General features: G+C 41.0%; 2 protein-coding genes across 2 annotated transcripts in view; one reads left to right on the top strand and one right to left on the bottom strand.

Moving 5' to 3' along the window:
• The window catches only part of pik3ca (phosphatidylinositol-4,5-bisphosphate 3-kinase, catalytic subunit alpha), a 29859-nt gene extending 28245 nt beyond the window's left edge, over positions 1-1614 (bottom strand). Inside the window, exons 1-2 of the mRNA XM_008294658.1 lie at positions 1260-1614; positions 763-837 (exon numbers count right to left, since the gene is read on the bottom strand). The gene's annotated coding sequence lies outside the window, so the exon portion shown is untranslated. The remainder of the gene's footprint in view (positions 1-762; positions 838-1259) is intronic.
• Positions 1615-3699: 2085 nt separating this feature from the next.
• On the top strand, positions 3700-16593 carry zmat3 (zinc finger, matrin-type 3). The gene is made up of 6 exons (XM_008294657.1): positions 3700-3834; positions 11040-11782; positions 11869-12009; positions 12719-12885; positions 13261-13364; positions 16385-16593. Exons 1-6 carry the CDS (start codon positions 3711-3713, stop codon positions 16591-16593), a joined length of 1488 nt encoding a protein of 495 aa, XP_008292879.1. The 5' UTR covers positions 3700-3710.
• The last annotated feature ends 1175 nt before the right edge of the window (positions 16594-17768 follow it).

The following is a 17768-nucleotide window of genomic DNA, read 5'->3' as shown; positions in this document are numbered from 1 at the left end:
TCTGGACTGCTCAGCTAGCCCTGTAGCAATTAGCAAATGAATTGGGGGAATGGGGTTGAATTAAAAGTAGTCTACATTAAGTCTAAAAAGCAACAGTGAGAAAACGAGAGAATAGCACCCTCTGAATTTCTGACAATAATGCTCCAGCTGATGGACAATTGTCCAGCCAGTTAACGTTTAGAGTTGTGATAGAGACGCAAGAATAGGAAATTAATAGCGTATGAGAAAGAAAAACAGAAAACCCCAAATAAAAAAGGAGAGGTACCATTGAATATGTACAAAAACAAGCCAAAACACAAAACTCTCTTAGAACAAACCACCCATTGAGTAGTTCTGCGATCTGTGACCCTGATCAGGATGCAGCTAAGCACTTTAGGACAAAAGAGGAAGCTTCCTCACAACACAGGATGTGGGGAGTGGGGAAACATTGGCCTAGACACAAGCTTGCTTTGAATACTGTCACACAACTACACAATAGTTGTGCGGGCTAATCATGGCAGGTTGGCAAGATCAAACATATGCTCAGTTACTGCCACACATACTCCAATATATTTGTGGTTAACCAAAGGTTTGGCCAGTTGCACTACATTGCACAACAAAGTGGTTGCAAGGAAACACTTGCGAAACTGATTGATTTCCAGTTCCATTTTCTCCATTAAATTGCAATTTCAACTTTCAAGTTTACAACAAAGATGACAACAGCACATGTAAAATGTCTCCTGGAGTGATTGAGGATCAAGAAATTAAAATGTGGAAATATACCTTAGAGAGACTCCCTCCTATTTGGATGATGGGGCAGTTCCACCCTTCATGTTTCAATCCATCTTCACTCTGTCACTGAAACAATTTGTAGAGGAGGAGAGGAAAATACAATGTCAACAACATCTCTCCCAGTCAGCATCAGTTGGAGTGATTCACACTTGCTAGCAGCAGGTTAGCTAACGTTAGGTGTTTATGGATGACAGCACAGAGATGACAACTACACCACATCGACTCCCTGATATGTAATACAACGATGAAATTGTCTAGACAGTCAGTCACCAACCTCTCTAACCATGCTGTCTCTGCTTTACTACAGCACAAACACACCTTTCGAGTAGTGTGCACCAGGTTTGAAATGGTTAACGTTAGCTCTCTTGTTCACGAACGTCAGCTAGCGGCTAACGCTGAGCCTGTCATCCCTGTGGTGGGAAAACAACACTCACAACAGGCCATATGTTCAAAAAAAAAGGTACAACACTGCGAATTTAGCACAATACCTTTTAGGGTTGCGACGTGTTTAAAGGACGCTGGGCTGAGAGGCTTTCCACCCGGCTAGTGCCAGTTAGCTAGCCTTCCAGCTAGCCAACCCCTCCGGTTCCCAACGGCCGGTTGGTTGGTGGCTCCCGGCGCCGGGCGAAAGCAGGCTGTTATCCGACTGTCAGCTCCTGCGCCAGCTCTCCGTGACAGCAGCCGTCCCGCCGCCACCGACAGTAAATCCTCCTGTGTTGCGGATTTTTTTAAGTGTAGAGTTACAGAAAAGGAGCACGGAGCCGCATGTCCAGTCAGAAGGACTCCACCTGAGGATGTTGTGAGCAGCCGAACTGCTGGTCGACTGGACAAGTTGTCTTGCTGCGACAATGCAGCCACGCTGTCTGTCTGGGCCCTCCCTTCCTCTGACACACACACAAACACACACCGAGAGTGAAACCGTGGGCTTCATCCGTGTCACATCTCCGTTGGTTAGACGTGTCGTTTCAATTCTGTCACAAAAACACAAAAGCATACATTTATTTTTAATTCATATATCCTCGCAGGACCGCATCGAATCACCACAGTGAGTTGCAAAAATAGACCATGAAATACCAGAGATGTTTCAGTGTTTGTGGGCGTGACTTGTTTTTGTGAAGTAGCTCATAATATGGAAAGACATGTAATACACAGGGAGGAAGTCACACTTAACAGCAGCTCAGAAAGACAGGGAAAGAGATAAACAAAGAACAAAAAAAATCTAAGTAAGTAAAATGAATTTATAGGAATCTGAAGCCAAATATATCCGAAAATGTGATAGTAGAGAATTATTATGCAGCAAGCAAGCAAGTTTGTTAAATAGAACCTAATGGTGCACACAGGTTATTCAAAGTGCTTTACAGGCAAAGATAAAGGTAAAGTTAAATGACTAAAACAACAGACAAGAAATCAGAAAAATCACAACATGTAAAGTATGCAATAAAATGGAAAAAAAAATAATTTTAAATTAAATGAATACCAGTGCAGAGTAAAAGTATTTGCAGTTTAGACCAGACTTTATGAAACAAAACTTATGTGAAATGGGAAAAAGCTCACTTTTAAAATGGTTGAATTTGGGCTATATTAGTACTCAAATAAATTTGGGCCCAACTTTCTTTATTTTAGACTGTCAGTATTTTATTTTAAGGTTTAGCGAGTGGAATATTACAAGATAAAATCAAACTAGTAATACAAATAGTAGATGCAATGAGGTAGGATGGATAAAGATATAATGTAGTAATATAAATAATATCCCTATTCAGGACTTTGGGGGTCTTTTGGACCCCAGGCCATTTGGTTTAAGTGACAGGTATTGTGTGTGTGTTTTTTAAGACTTTTTTTTTTAAATATAAAAAGAGGGAAATTTGTCATGTATTTGGAAGCAAAAATACATCAACTTTTCAGAAAATTTACTTAACATAGTATAAAAGCCTATAATGAATACCAACAAGTATTTTGCTCATATTCTTTCTTGGGGTTCAATGGACCCCCAAAGACCTTCTATGTACGACGATCCTGAATAGGGTTATTAATGATGATGATAAGTAATAAATAAACTAACCAGCAAGGAGGAAATGTCACACTTTACAGCAGCACAAAAGACAGGCAATGATTATTTTTAATGAATTATAAAATAAGTATAATACAATAAATATATAAAAACTGTAAAAATGTGACATATGTATCCCAACATGTGATAATAACACATAGTATGTAGAACTCATACATATAAAGCCACTTTCTAGATTTTTCATCCTCATTTTAGGTAAGCTAATATGAGATGTAATTAAATAAGTTATCTAAATAGCAGATATAATTCAGTAGAATACACTACCACCAACAGTAGTAATAATAATATCAGCACTAATAGCAACTGTTGTTACTAAATGCAAATGTAATTGTCTAAATGTTCATTCCATCTCCGCAGGATTTCTTCATGACTGCTACAGGAGGGCATTTTATTTGTCCATATCTTATTAAAATGTTTATCGCAGCGTCAGACCGTCTGTTTTCTCTACAGATCGGAGACTCATGAATTGGCAGTCCGGGTGATGAGAGTGTACCACAGAGGTGTAACATATTTATACAATGTGTCATGATTGCCACCCATGCAAAGAAGCAGCAGTGGCTTCGGAAATGGACCGTACCAAGAGGGAAAGGGACGCTGCAGGAACCTCGGCGGGGTTTACGTGCTGAAAAAAAGCTAGCTTCATGTGCGAGAATGCCTGTTTCGATGCTTAATGTGTAGATAAAATGTAATGTGTTTATTCATTAGGGATTGACATGTATTATTGCTGGCTGCCACTTGCTGGATTTCTCTCTCCTCTGGCAGCTCCCCCCTCCGGTGAGAACCACAGTGGCTGAGCGGTGGTAGGGACTGTCATCCTGCCTGGCCGCCCGGTTTTTTGGAGAGAAGAAGTTGGCACAGGGATGTTCCTGCGATGATGGCGCTGCAGCTTAAGAGCGGGGATGCTGCCTACTACCAGAGTGCAGAATACTGCAGAAACTACACTTCACCGCCTGTCAGCTACGGTGACAGCAGCCATTATCTTGCCCGACTACCAGGTAAGGAGAGGCTTGCCATGCGGGATCTCCCCCCTCTTGACTGTCAGCTGTCTTACGCGCTAATGTGCAAAGGATGGAGAAAATCTAGCAAGGGACGTTTGCACTTGGTACCGAGGAAGGTGGATGTTGAGACGGGTTGCCCCGGTGTTGCTGTCATCCTCATAATGTTATGCTGAGGGGGGTGCACCAGCCACCATTCTGCTCAGCTTATAGAGCATGGATGCTGCGATGTAAAAAAAAAAAAAATCTGAGGTTGACGAGATCCTCTAATGGTCTCTGGCACTGCAGGAGAGCTTTATAATGTCATGCTACAGGGAGGTTTGATGTCCGGCTCTAATGAGAAACAGGGTATAGCCTGAGTGCAGTGCTCACTCTCATCTCCTGGCCAGGCAGGCAGTCAAGTGGTCTGCTGTCAGAGGGAGTGCAGAAATCGTTGTTGCACCCTTTGCTCTAGCCTTTGCACTGCTTGATCCGCGCAGCTGCTGGTGACATGTGGCAATTATACACTGAGTGTTTCTTCATTGCACCTGCCAAAACTAGCTTTCACCTACCTTTTAGTAGTCCAGTATGTGTCATGAAGCTGCACAGATGAGGAAGGTTTGGGCTCCATGACAATGAATGAATGGATGAATGGGAATAATCAATCCACCTGGTAATATTCTTGTCAAGAAACAGTCACTTTGTCATCTTATCCCACTTCTCTGTCACGGTGAGTAAACGTTGTTTTTTTTTCTCTCATTTATTCTAAAGTATATGCAAATGGGAGTGAAAAAGTGTCTGATTAATGGACCAATCACCTGAGAAAAATGACGACCATTTTTACAATCCATCAATCTTTCAAGTATTTTATAAGAAAAACTGCATTTGTTGAATAGATTCTCATTCTTTGTGTGCCTATGACTTTAGTCTTTTTTTGTCACCTTTTGGCCAACAAAAAATATCTATATTTGTTGTTCATCGTTTGTATTGCACAGACTAAATGTTTATTGAGTTATTAAAGAATATAAATAGATCAAAACCAATAAGTGCAGCTATAAATATACAGACGCGTGGTTCCAAGCAAGACATCTAGCCTTACAGAAGTAAGACATCTAGAGATACTTGTTTTCTGTGAGGATGAATGGATACTAATCAATGTGGTAATAGCATCTTAATGCATTGACTTGTGTTCAGACTCTTTAAATGAGAAAAACACCTTCTCTTTCTGAAATACTAAAATTAACTTCTGGATCTTCTCCAGCGGAGGAGACAGGTAAATGATATTCAAACGATGAGTACCGCTGAGATGTAAAAGTGGATCCTTGGCTTTACTGTAACGGTACAGTAAGTAAATTTCAAAGTACATTCAGGCGTATTTGGCCTTTGCTATGTACTGTGCTTGTCCAGTGCCCAGTGAAGCAGATGGGATAAGTGCAGGAGGCATGTGCTTCTCATCGCTCCATAATTGATGTGACACAACACAGTACGGCAAGAGAAACTCTAGAGAAAATGAACACTTGGCCTATTTAGAGATTCTCAGTGGAGGCTATGAGATTATCAGCCTCCAGGACTGGAGTTTTTTTGTGTTTTGGTTCAAAACCAGCAAATCAAAAGACTCCTGAGTGAAGCTCAAAAAAATCTGACAAGCGACTGACTAATGAATCACTTCTGAACTAGTTTCAAATGAGCTGCTGATTTTTCTAACTTTGGCAGATCTTTTTTGCAACTTTTAGAATAACATCGCTCCACAGACATGATGAATATTACAGTGTTGTCGGTCTACAGATTCCTCTGGCTTCACGGTAATGTTGCATAAGCTTGATTTTGACTTGCTGAGTTGATTGTGTCCTCTACAAAACCTCAAATACAAAATGACAAATATATTTTTTTGACTTTGCTGCAAGGTCCACTGCGGTGAACATGTGAATGCGTTCTGCAGCGCTGTAGACTGCATTATGTGTGCATGGATCTGGGTCTGAGGAGAGGAGGGAACTAACCTTGACCTATCTAGCTCACAACAAAGCTGTGAGAAGTCAAAAGAGCCAAAATAAGAGAACAGAAAGGAAACTTTGTTTTTCTGTCACCTCTTTTCTTGTATGTTAGCGAATAATTAAAAACTAGTGTCTGACATACTCTGAGTAAAGGTCAGCATTACACTTCTCTTTATTATGTGCAGTCACACATTAAAAGCTACTTTCCCCCTGTTGTCATGCTCTTATGAGAGGATCTTTTTTTAAAATCAGAATATAGAGAAACATTTATTTACGTTTTTGGCTGCCATTTTACAATCTACACACTTGTAAAGAAGAAATGCTGTTTTTTTTTGGCTGCTTCTATGTTTTCTTTTGGCGAGTACAGGTAGTTCTTCATGCTGGTTCTGGGCCATCACTGCAAGGTTTCCTCTCTTGGTAGATAACACAAATGTGTTCGCAGCTGCAATCCAAAAAGCATCATAACTAAGCCCAATTTCCTTCTATCTATATTTCGATCATAATGTGGGATATCACATTAGGAAGAGATGAATACTCTGGAACAAACTCTGGGGACCAAACAAAAGTGAAGGTCTAAGCAAAATGTGAATAAATAGTCTTCTTTTTATTATTATTACTATGAAATACTGTTGGCAGAATTTGTGTGGTGCTATCTGGCAAAAAAAAAAAAAAAAAACTAAGCTTGCAGCATATTGTAATACAAGTGACCTGAGAGGAAGCTAGACTCCCTCTCAGTTCTGTTTTTATGCTTTAGGAAGTCTAACCTGGGACACTAGATTCAGCCAATCATGGGGCTTTTCTACCCAGAAAAGTGAGATGTCTTTACAGATTCCAGCCTACTGCAGCTTTAGGATTACTCAGTCCCAGCTACAGTCTAGCATATGCAAATATATGCAGCCATCATGAATGTCTCTTGTTTTTGTTGTTCATTATCACCTCTCTGGTGTTTTCACAGAGTGATGAATTAGCTGAACACAAAATGTCAGCAAGCACAAGAAGAATCTGAAAAAAAGAGCTGTTTCCTGTTTTGCTGTTGAGTTAAAAGAAAAAGAAAAAAAAAAGACTGACTTTAGGGGCTTCCGTATGCTACCATGTTTTAAGAGTTTTCTGTAATGAGAGTGTGGGACTTAAAGTTACAGTTATAAGCACAGAGGTCTTTAAGATCTATCAGTTTAGCCTAACAAAGTGTTTGGGAGGCACAGAAAGTGAGACTGGAGCTCATTTTGAATGAATATGATGACTCAATATTCACAGTAGAAGTGTGACTGTAGACTGTATGTAAAAGATGGATTTTGCCTCTCGTTTTGGAAAATGAAGCCATCGCTGAAATGCCTTAAATCTGTATTCTGGTGGCAGCTAGCAAGGGCCAATGACTCTTAATACAAGAAAGATTTTCCGATTTTTCAGAAATCTATTAGAAAATGAGTCCTCTACTTCTCCCTTGAATTATTACCTCAGGAAACATTCTCCCTAAAAGTTTATGGTCTCAGTCACTAGTTTCAAGTCTCCTTTAATACATCATGGTGTTTATTTAGTAAATTCTGGTTTCAGATGGTTTAGAGTGTGCTTCAGAGTGAAATAGACAATACAGCAGGGTATGTTTTAGGGCGGGGCTACCTTGTGATTGTCAGCTTGCTACCAAATGGGTGTTCATAACTTTCTCAGTCAGATCCCCCCTCGCTTGTCACATCTGGTTTCAAAAGAGCAAGATATCACTGACTAAATGCCCAATTCGAGGCTACATCCATCTTTTATATACAGTCTATTAGTGTGACACTTGCAAATGGATAGAAATTTACCCTTAAAGAGATAATCCATTTACATTCATATTGGAAGAATATATTGCAAAGTGAGTCAGTATCAAAGACTATCATGCCAAAGTGATCTGAGTAAACCCTGTTTGGCCTCTGTTTTGTTTTCAGATGCAGTAATAGTTTCACGATCACTGTGTAAAGTTATTAATTTTTCCACTGAATACACAAGAAAAGACAAACTACTATGTATGGAGACAGTGTAGGGAAAACAGGTGACAGCAACATCTTCCAGCTTATTTTACATTATAAGTGATATATAGTTAATTGACATAGTTACATGTAATGTATGTAGTTAGAAATTGAGAGTAAATCTACTGTGTCATGGCACAATATGTTCTCTAAAGTGTTTTATAGATTTAGCAAAAGGGGTCAGCTCTCCTGCTATGGGGTTTCTGAACTACTGCTGTTTCAGTCAAAGAGCCCACATGAGGCTGCTGCTGAAGAGAGCGATGATGTGCAGTGTGTGATTAGTGGATGTGGCTCTAAACGGCATTAATGGAGACCGCTAAGCATTGAGGTGTGGTCTATTTCAATATCAGACTGCTCTCATTCAGAAACAGTGAAAAATATTAACAATTTGAGGCACTGACTTCTGGGGGGAAAAAAAAGAAGATTTTTTTAGGATATTTTTAAAAACTTTTTAATGGCTAATTTATCATGTAACATCCAAATCATATTTTTCCTGCTCTTTTTATTCTTTTTTTGTTGTTAAAGCTGCAATAGCTTTGGAGTTTTCACAATGCACTTGAACTGTGACTTCTTTTACTCATCTGTTAATGAAGCTTGAGCTTCTGTCACGTCTTTCCTTTGACTGTCCTCTCACTGACTCACTGCAGCTAATTTTAACTCACTTCTTCTACTGTTTACGACAAGAGCTCCAAGGAGTAGTCAATTTATCCATCAGTGGTCAACTATTAAATTAATTAGCAGCTATTTTGATGGTTGATCTATTGGTTTAAGTATTTTTTAGGAAAAAGAAGGAACATATTTTCTGGTTTCTTTACTCTATTAGAATACCCTAAACATCTTTGGACTCTCGACAAAACAAGACATTTGAGACATGATATTAGGCTTTTTTTGGACCATTTTCTGATATATGAAAGACCAAACTAATCCATTAATAGAGGAAACAATCAACAGATTTCTCAACAATGAAAATAACTGTGAGTTGCAGCCCTGTTTACTACAAATACATCCCTGTTCATGCTCACTATGGATGCCTGAGAATATCTCTTAAGAATGAGCTCCAAAAACAGCAATGTAAAAACCTGTCACGAGCAGACTATATTAAAACAACACTTACAATGCCTTGAAGTTGTGGGCTATATTTATTTATATGCAACTGCCACATAATCCCACTTTAGTAATGTAGAGCCACCGCACCAGATCTGCCGAATCTTCCATAGTCTCATCTTGCAGTTGACAAGGCTATAGTAAGGTCAGGGCCTTGTCCAACATACCTTTCTCCTGAGGTCAGACAGGCCAGGTGACAGACAGCCACCGAGACGGATTGGACAGACAGACTGACAGCGAGCAGCAGTCGGAAACACAAACACCCCGAGGTGTTATTTTGGGTCCATGATTCAGTGCCATTGGGCGTACGATTGGAATCCAGATGAAAGCTTCCAGAGCTGTGAGTTTTGACACAGCTGTTGGCCTATTAGTGACCTGACAATATATGTGGTTCTACACACACACACACACACACACAAAGTGGAGAATTGGAGCGACATAAACGAACATGCACAAATCAACACAATGCACTCAACTTCACATTTAACTTTGTGTTTTTCTTGTACAGTACATCCAATCCTATGCGCACACAAACAGACCCACAGTATCTGGTTATCTTAGTAGTCACATTTCAGGCTGTCAGGATTTTACTGTCACTGCCTCTGTTTGTGTGTGCGCGCACATGGATGTATATGCGCCATCCTGTATGCATGACTGCAGGCGCTGCAGGCTCAGCCTAATCTTTCTGATGCTCGCTGGAGTGTGAAGCTCCTCTGTCCGAGAATGTGTTTCTATTCGCCCATCTCTTTACGTCTATCCTGCCTCAGGGCTCCAAGAAATAAGTGCTTTCCCTTAGCCAATGTACATTTGTCATTTGGATTTCCACCAATTTCTTTTTAAATGTCTGTTTGATGATCTGTCAATAGACAATATCTACTTAAAGCTGCTATATAAATCTGAGACATTCAGTAACATTCTAATCCAGTAAATAATTGATACATATATCTTTGCCAAAAAAGTGATCTTTAGTTGAATTTTTTATTTACCATTTGCAGCATTTTCTTTTTATAAAGCTATATGAAATAGACAGAATCTGTTTCGATGCATATTTTGACTACTTTTTTTCTTTTTAAAGATTTCAAGGAAAAAAAGAAAAACTTTTTATTGTAAGCATTTTTTTTTTTACTGTGTCCCTAATCCTCTTTTGTAGATATCAAATTTGGCTGAGCCCCCAATAAAGTTGTTTTTCTGACATATTGAACATTGGTGTGTGTATTTTGATGCATAAATACATAGAATAGAATAGAATAGAATAGAATAGAATAGAATAGAATAGAATAGAATAGAATATACTTTATTTACCCCAGAACTGGGAAATTATTGTAAATAGCAGCATCCAAAAACACAGAAAGAAAGTACAAGAAAATAACAATACTTAAGCCACATGCATCCCCAGTGTCCACACACAGCAGGTCCAAGACCCCACTGTCTCCGGTTGGGCAGTCCACATACTGGCTGAATGTGGGGAGAGTGGTAGAGAGCGATGTATGGTTAAAGTCTCCTGAGATGACAATCAGAGACTGGTCAGCCGAGGGGGGGGATGTAAACTGTAATCACCAGGACGTGCAAAAACTCGCTCGGCAGGTAAAACGGCCACAAACAGACCGCCAGCACTTCAGCATCCTTCGTGCAGCGCTGCTCTTTAACGCTAACGTGCCAGCATTACACCATCTCTCATTCACATACATGACGAGTCAACATCAAGATCAAAGTCATCATAGCACCTCTGTAACACAAAATAGGAAATAATGGTATATAGCAAGTACAATGTTCACCATGTTTATAATCTCGGTTTATAATCTTTGCATAGTATTTTTTCTAATTTGCACTGAACACAAAGAACAGTTGAGACTGACAGGAATGTTATTATTTTTGCAGGCATTTGGTTGTAACCTGAAGTCCTGGACAAATTTTAAATCTGACTCAATGATGGTCTTAGATATAAAGCTATTGGAGTCCTACATGTATTTCATTTCATTCTAATGGGTGTGTGATTCAAGTTTGATGGCAGTCTTTTTCTTTTTTAGTTGTTCAGATACTTCGCAGAAAAGGTGGTGGTACTTGTTTTTTTTAAATAAAATCTATATCCAAATGTAATGTGTATGTGTATTGCCTCTGTTGCCTGCAGGCCCAGAAACCATGTTGAAGCCTCCTCTGAGCCTCTTCAGCCATCCCCAGCAGCCGTTCCAACACATGGACTCTCTGCACCAGCTGGGACCTCCGCCAATGGCGCCTACGCAGCCTCTCGGCCCACCACCCATTGGCCCTGCTCAGGCACTTGGACCCCCAACTATGGCTCCCACCCAGACTCTAGGTCCCCCTCCCATCACTGCTACTCACACATTAAGGCCTCCGCCCATTACCCCACCACACACCTTAGGCCCCCCTCCGATGCCCCCAGCTCAGCCAATGGGGCCTCCACCGATGCCACACACCTTGGGGCCCCCACCTGTTGATCACACACAAGCAATAGTGCCTCCAACCATGGACCTCACACAGCCAATGGGGCCTCCACATCTGAATCCTGCACACGCCCTGGTGCCCCCACCTGTGGTGGCACCTGCTGCCTGTCGATTCCCCCTCCCTCCCAGCCCCTTGTCCTCGCCTCCTGCTCCAGGCCCTGATCCCTCACAGCTACCCCCAAGGCCCCCAGGACCGGCCCTCATCCCCGCCCCAATGTCCAGCCTCATCTGTGGTCCTCTCCCAGGTCAGGCAGCTCCAGTCAGCGAGCAGCCACAGGATGAGGGCTCCTCGCTGGGGATGGAGGAGCAGGAGGACTCTCTGGGGCTGGAAGAACTGTGTAAACCACTGTACTGTAAACTGTGCAACGTTACCCTCAACTCCGCTCAGCAGGCACAGGCTCACTACCAGGTCAGTTAAAGTACGCATATACAACACATATAAAATACGAAGCTACAAACAGGTGTATAATTCTCTGTCCTCATCTTTCTATCAAGGGAAAGAACCACAGTAAAAAGCTACGAAATTTCTACGCTGGCAGTCAGCAGCCACCAGCCATCAGGATCCCAGACGTCCTCGAGGCAGCTGGCCAGACAGCCCTCAGCTCAGGATCCAGCGACAGTGACGCAGGCAGGCAGGTCAGACCCAAACTCAGCACCAACCTACCTGAATGTTACAGTTTTAGTTGAGGAGGCGGCTGTACTGCTGCTGAAGTGGCCACTCTGCTGAGAGAGGTCGATTCGTCTGAGGAGGTGGGAGAGAACTGCAGAGTCACTCTGTTCCATTTGAAGAGCAGAAACTCACATTGCTGAACAATTTACTGTCTCTTCTGACTCTCTGCATTTTAAGAGGAAAATCCTTTCACGATATTTTTAAGCAAATGACAGGTGGCAAGATGTTTAATTATGTTTTCCATTGAAACAACTGCATTTCTTCAAATGTAGATTTAAGCATTAAGTAATCCTCTCACCAAATCAAACTGAATGTGTACATTTTTACCACACAAAACTGCTATATACCTGCAACTGTTCTTTGTGAGCATGACTGATCTTAACCAATGAGCCCCAAATGGATAACGTTATTTAGAAAAAATATGTAGTATCTGTCATTATGCATATTCTTTGATTAATCGACAATTTTGAACTTTAGTGCACAGATGGGATTTCTTGGATTTATTAAAAACTATCATGAGTGTATTTTTCCCAGTTGAAAATCATATGATGCTGTTCAATGAATTCTTCTCTGCCTCCCACCGGACCTAAACATTTCTTTCTTTTTTTTTTCTCAGTGTTTACTCCCCAACTCCTCTCACCACTAACACTGCGCTGTTTTGTCCTGTGTCTCCAGGCGCTGTATAAGGGGGCGCCCCGGGTCATCTTGGCCACAGAGAACGACTATTGTAAACTGTGCGACGCCTCCTTCAGTTCACCAGCAGTTGCACAGGCCCACTACCAGGGCAAGAATCACGCCAAGAAACTACGTTTGGCTGAGGCCCAGCAAAACTCCAGTAACATGTAGGTTTGGATGAAGAAATGTTTGCACTATTGGCAGCTGGCTTCATCCCCATTCTGCCTGTGCAGTCTGAGTATGTGTTGAGTATACATGAGCTGATGTCAAGCTAAAAGCACACTGCAGAATTTGCTGCTGCTTAGTAATCATATTAAAATGATCTATAAATGATTGGTATGGAAATTGGAAACGTAAATTTTGGCTCCAGCCACATTCAATGAAGAGTCCATGTACTCAGAAAACTGCTCTTTGACTTTATAAGCTTAATCAAGTCATTAATTATCCAACTAGCCACACTGATGTCATATATGATATTAGAAGTTACGTCATATTCACTTTTGTGGAATAAACTGAAGTAATTCTGACTCTGCCTGTTACAGGGAAGCCAGCAATGAAGCAGCACCAAGAAGAAACAGGAAAGACGGCAGTGAGTACCGACTGGTGAAAAACCGCCGCAGCCCACAGATGCCTGCTTCCATGCCAGGTAAAGTATTAAAAATAAACTGGAATTGAACGTAGGGATTTAAATCTGTCAGTACTTCCTGTATACTGACTTCGGTCAGTATCTGAAAAACACCTCTTTAATTAAGACGCAGTCGCATTTTGAACTTGTGAAGGTTTTATCCCATTCACTGTCAGTCTTCAAACTGAAAAAACATGTTCTTCAGTTATTTAACCAATTAGTTAGCGAGGTAAACATCTTTTTAATGTGACTATGTGCTGCTGTGTTGTATTGTAATATCAAAGCGGAGGAAATTTAGATAACAGACAGAGAAAGAGTCTGTCTTTTCTTTGAACACCCCATCATGAACAAATGTACAAATACAACCACAAAGGAGATATCGCTTAGGCTAACCAGCGTCAGCAGCTAAACAAGGCAGCTGAGTAAATGCCATCTGACCACAAACAGTCAGGTTTGACAAGCAATTAACAGTCAGCTTTTCCGTTGTTCCTTGATGGTGCTGGTCGCTGCTCCTATTTAGACATACTTAAGTACTTTATTAGGTTTTGCATTTAGCTTTTAGCAGCTCAGACTATATTTACTACACATAAAATGCAATAAATCTATAATCCATAATATCCTCTCTATGTATATATACTGGAGGAAGTCAGTTTTGCTGTCCAGAATCCAATTCTCAACTCTAATAGCTGACTGAGTGCAAGTCAATGCCCTTGGGGCGCAGAGAAAAAAAATAATCAAAAGCAGTTCTTTCCCCTGCTGATGTCACAATACGTCAGCGAAGTAAACAGCTCTCTAAAAAGATACGGTGAACACTAAAGAAAACACTAAACACTATTTTTAAGACTTCTGCATATGGAAAATTTTGATTAAAAACAGTTTTTCATGGGCATTATGAAAAAGACAGCTCACTGGATTCATTTTTATTTGACACTCCACCAGTAGTTATTTTCAACAGCCTTTGAGAGCAGTATTTGTTTGCTGTAGCAACGGTTGACAAGGAGAAATGACGTAAATGTTGGAGTTTTCACCCAAAGTGCTGTCGTTTCATTTCATTTGACCTCCTCTGGTGTTTTGGAAAGATTGACGCAAAGCTGCACCTTTGTATAACTGAGAGGGGTTACACATTATTTACATCTTACCTCCTGTTAAGGTTAGCAGATAACATTTTTGGTATAAAAGCTTTTTTTTTTTTGTCGTTATTTAGCCATGTCTTCTGTGTGCGTTTGAGAGTGTCTGCTTTCGCCTTTGCATGTGTGAAAACAGATACAGAGAAGGTAGATTTTCTTGCTGATGTCAAACAACCATCCCTTCCTTGCCGTCTCTGATTCCTTCTCCGTCTTTCCGCCGACTAAAAAGTTGGCTCTTTAGCTGAAGATGAAAAAGGATAAATCATACAATAAAAGAAATTTTATTTTCTTGCTCACTCTCTCATCCGCTCTCTTCCTCTAACAGACACCGCAAGGTTCTGCTGATTTAATCAGTTTTCTTGATGGACAAACCCTAAAATAGCTCTCCTGCAGTTGCGTTCTCACTGTCTTTTTATCTCTCTGTATCTCCTTCTCCTTTTTCTGCTGTGTTAACACACACACACACAAACAAGCAATGCTGTTTTTCAATGGTCCACCTTGATGTAATACTAGACGACTTTGTGCTTTTCTTTGTGCGCACCCTTGCACATCATGATCACACTTAGCAGTGATATATGAGGCTTTAATTAAGTGACCGAGCCGATCTGTTTTCAAATCCAGTTTTGACATGTGGCTTTGGGTGTGTCTCCAGGCTGAAATTTGTGCTGAAACAATTGCTGGAATAATCCACTTTAATAATCAATCAGCTTGTGTGAGTAATTTATAAAGCAACGAGACCAGGAAAGTGCAGCCACAGTATTGGCTCTGTGAGGCTGTACTTAAGGGATAAATGCTAAGGTTAGCAAGCTAAAATGGCCAGAGTGGCATTAGTAAAGTCTTTTCGGTTATTGATTTAAACCCTAAAAAGTCATTTTTATAAGTCTTATAAGTTTCTTCCATGAAAATACTGAGATGTAACTCTAGGCCATTGCTTCCTCTAGAATGTGCAGATCTGTGAACCGCTCACCCTTCCTATTCACCGCAGTTTGAGCACACCAGCTCCCCAACAAATCTGCTCAAACACTGCAAAACTCACTCACACTACATAATGGCAAGTTATTCTTAAGAATAATGATACAGAAACCTCCACGCTGAAAGCTGAGCAGACTGGTACCTTTGGTTTGTCACATATGAAGCTTTGAAAGTCTGAATCAGTGTTTTTGAAACTGTCATCAGTACACTGTAGTTTCTAATAGGAAATGCTCAGCCTGGGTGTTGACTGCTGACTCATGATGTGTCTTTCAGAATATTAAAAAAAAAACCCCGACATATCGACATGTTAAGGTAAAATAAACTTGAGTTTGACTAGAGGGGTTCTTTAACATCCTGATCAGCAGGTATAAAATTTACTATTGGCCTCATTTTCATTTGATAACATGTTACCATTTGCTAAATAAGGATTGATTGGATTATCATTAGTTTTGCAGAAAAGTCACCAGAGTTTCTACAGTTCCTTCCAACAGAGACTGTATCAAATGTATTGGGATCCAATAGCTGCAGAGACCTTTCAGAGAAAATCACAAATGTCAGCCTCATTGTGGCACAAGATAAAAAGTCAGGGGATCACTAAAGTCAAATAAACTAAAGTACTATCCATCCAGCCATCCATTCAGAGGGATGAGGAGAGCTGGAACCTATTCCTACTGACACTGGGGAGAGGCACGGTACATCCTGTACAGGTCACCGGTCCATCAAAGCAAAAGGCCTGACTCAGATATTTCTCACATGTAAGGATTGAGAAGAACAATTGAATATCTTTGGGCCTTTCATTTGATGTCTGTGTCTACCTTTAGCCCTACATTGGAGCATCATTCCAGCTTTCATGGTAAATAAATCTGGAATGAATCAGCCTTCGAATATGTCGCAACTTCTAACTTCTCTCCTGTCCGACGTCTCTCGTCTTCTTCCCCCCAGGGCCATACTATAACCCCAGACCGAGGCAGCGCATCCCCAGGGACTTGGCCATGTGCGTGACTCCAAGCGGGCAGTTCTACTGCTCCATGTGCAACTGCGGAGCCGAGCAGGAGACGGACTTCAGGCAGCATCTGGAGAGCAAACAGCACAAGGCAAAAGTGTCGGAGTTAAGATACCGCCATGAGATGGAGAACCTCGGCTACAGCTAAGAGACACAGGAGGGGGAGGAGGGAGAGCAAAGGCAGGGACTAGAGTATGAAGGAATAGATTGGCATTGTGAGAGTAGAATACAGGAAGGCAAAGACTGCCTTGTGTTTGAGGGGCATATTTAGTGAAGCGATTAGCCCAAATGGTTCCAAGATTTTGTTGCAATTCATTTGATGTAATACAGTTTATTTGACAGGGCACATATGTAAAAGTGGCTCAGGTGGTCAATCAGGTTTACTAAGTGCAGGACTGTTGACAGCTTCTCCTGACTGCAGGTCAAACTTTCCTTTGGCAAGACACTAAACCCTCAGTTGCTCCTGTAGGCAGGTCAGCTTTGTCCATCCCATCTGCTCTACTATAGAAAGGACAGAATAATTGGATTTATTTTATCTGGGTTTTGCTCCTGAAGTTCACTCTGTATATTGAATCAGGCTACAACATGCAGAGAAAGTGGCAGTTTTTTAACATAAAACTTAGAAACATAGACTGTATATAAAACGTGTGAAGCCAATGCGGAAAGTGCCTTAAACCTGCATTCTTTCTAACAGCCAGCAGGGGGCACCTCCTCTGGTTGCAAATTGAAGTCAGATTGTGGGGACGTAAATAACAATATGAGCCAACTTCTTACTTCATTTGTTACCTCAGTAAACATATTCCTCATGAGTTTATGGTCTCAATCACTAGTTTCAAGACTTTGTTAATACAGTGTAAGGTTTGTTTTGTAAATTATGGTCCTGTTTAGAGTAAAATAGACGAAGAAGGAGGGGATGTTTTGAGGCAGGGCTACCTTGTGATTGAGAAGTTACTAATGTATGGCTGTGCGCCATGTCCTCAAGTTGATAATGACAACCAAATGCCACATTTGAGGCTTCAAAACAGTAGTCCACAAACCAGTGGGCGACATCGTGGTGGCTGCATCCATCTTTTATATGCAGTCTGTGCTTAGAAAGAAAAAGAACTTATAGTTTTGTTCAGCTGTGAAACATCTAATTTTTGAGCCAATATCTTTTCTCATAGTTTTTCTGGTCAACTACTCCTCCAAAACTTTGAGCAGGTTGTGTTCTGACTCAGGGTACGGGTAAATGCAAATGAAATGCAAAGAAATCTTGGGCTTGCTCGGGCAACGGTACGCAGTCGGCATGGAGTCACAAAGACAGGGGAAGAAGTAAAAGGGAGA

This window comes from Stegastes partitus, unplaced genomic scaffold (genome assembly GCF_000690725.1).
Source record: "Stegastes partitus isolate 25-593 unplaced genomic scaffold, Stegastes_partitus-1.0.2 Scaffold983, whole genome shotgun sequence".
In the NCBI taxonomy this organism is placed as follows: domain Eukaryota; kingdom Metazoa; phylum Chordata; class Actinopteri; family Pomacentridae; genus Stegastes; species Stegastes partitus.
The sequence above is the reverse complement of the archived record's forward strand: the minus strand, read 5'-3'. Positions and strand labels throughout refer to the sequence as shown.